The following is a 1125-nucleotide window of genomic DNA, read 5'->3' on the forward strand; positions in this document are numbered from 1 at the left end:
GCGGGAGCGGGAAAGGGTGCGCTATGCCTTTAACGCCCGCGTACAGTAGACATGTATAGTGGCGTGTAGGGAAACTCTAGGCGGGGTTAAAGTTCAGCTCATGGAGCGGCAATAGCGCTGGCTGGCTGCAGTTGAGCCGAGTTGGAAATGTGAACGCAAGAAGCAGGCTTGATTTTTTTCTCCCCCCTTCTCTCTCTCTCCTCCTCTCTCCCTCTTTCTCCTTTCTCACCCGCACTCACGCACACCTACAAACCGCACACCCAGACGCACACGCACACCCCATCGCCCGGCAGTTATGTATTCTCCGCTCTGTCTCACCCAGGTAAGCAGCTGCTTGGATGCCGAGGGGGTCAGGGGGGCAGGGTGGCGGGGGCCGACGAGGGGCTGGGCAGGGGGTGCCAGGGACCGTCGCGCTGGCTGGGCCCGGGGCATATGTCTTGGTGTGTGCGCGTGTGTGCGCGTGTTTCTGCGTGTGTGCGCGTGTGCTTGTGTGTGTGGGGGGAGAAATACAGCTTTAAGAAAGTAACTTTGTTTCCATGCGGGTGCATTCCTCTTGCACGGCCATTTGTGTGGGCACATGGCTAATGGCGCCCTCTTATTAATGCGTTAATTAATATCGGGGCGACGGACTGCGGAACGGCGCTGTTTTCGGACGCCCCGCACGTGTTTCGGCCGGTTGCAGCCCATGACACGCTGAAATCTGGACTCAGCGTTTCTGCAGCCGGGAGGCCGGCTCCTGTAGTTCCGCCGCGCCCGGGGAGGGGGCCGCCGACGGCGCCCACCGCACTCCGCGTACGCTTGGAGCAGCTGAAGCCCCGGGTGCGGGGAACTCAGGGCCCCGCGCCCACGGCCCGCTCCCGCAGCCCGCGCCGCAGCAGCCTCCCCAAACTCTTACTTTTGTTTATTGTTTGTCAGCCTTTGGGGTCCGGCCGCGGGAGGGACGCGGGGCCGGCGGCCCCGGCCCGGGTCGGGACAGCGCCCCGCGGACACGGGCGGGCGGCGGCGAGCCGGCCCCCGGGCTCGGCGGAGAGGGGCTGCGTGGATGCGCGTCCCCCGCGCCGGCCCTTAAGATAATATTGCTAACCGCAGAAAGCTGGAAATCGCGGGCACATCCACTGCTGCAAC

The 1125-nt window shown here is 64.1% G+C and overlaps 1 protein-coding gene across 7 annotated transcripts in view; it reads left to right on the top strand.

Moving 5' to 3' along the window:
- The window catches only part of NFIA (nuclear factor I A), a 358991-nt gene that overhangs the window by 5295 nt on the left and 352571 nt on the right, over nt 1–1125 (top strand). For 4 of the 7 annotated variants that reach the window (XM_011369526.2, XM_011369529.2, XM_011369528.2 and 1 more), the window contains exon 1: nt 7–322. The exons of 1 other annotated variant lie outside the window; for it this stretch is intronic. In XM_011369526.2, coding sequence (XP_011367828.1) covers nt 296–322 — 27 coding nt within the window. In that variant the 5' untranslated portion in view covers nt 7–295. Of the gene's footprint in view, nt 323–1125 lie in introns of all 7 variants that reach the window. 2 more of the 7 variants (XM_023536200.1, XM_011369530.2) reach the window with 2 other exon arrangements.

This window comes from Pteropus vampyrus, unplaced genomic scaffold, assembly GCF_000151845.1.
Source record: "Pteropus vampyrus isolate Shadow unplaced genomic scaffold, Pvam_2.0 Scaffold151, whole genome shotgun sequence".
In the NCBI taxonomy this organism is placed as follows: Eukaryota; Metazoa; Chordata; class Mammalia; order Chiroptera; family Pteropodidae; genus Pteropus; species Pteropus vampyrus.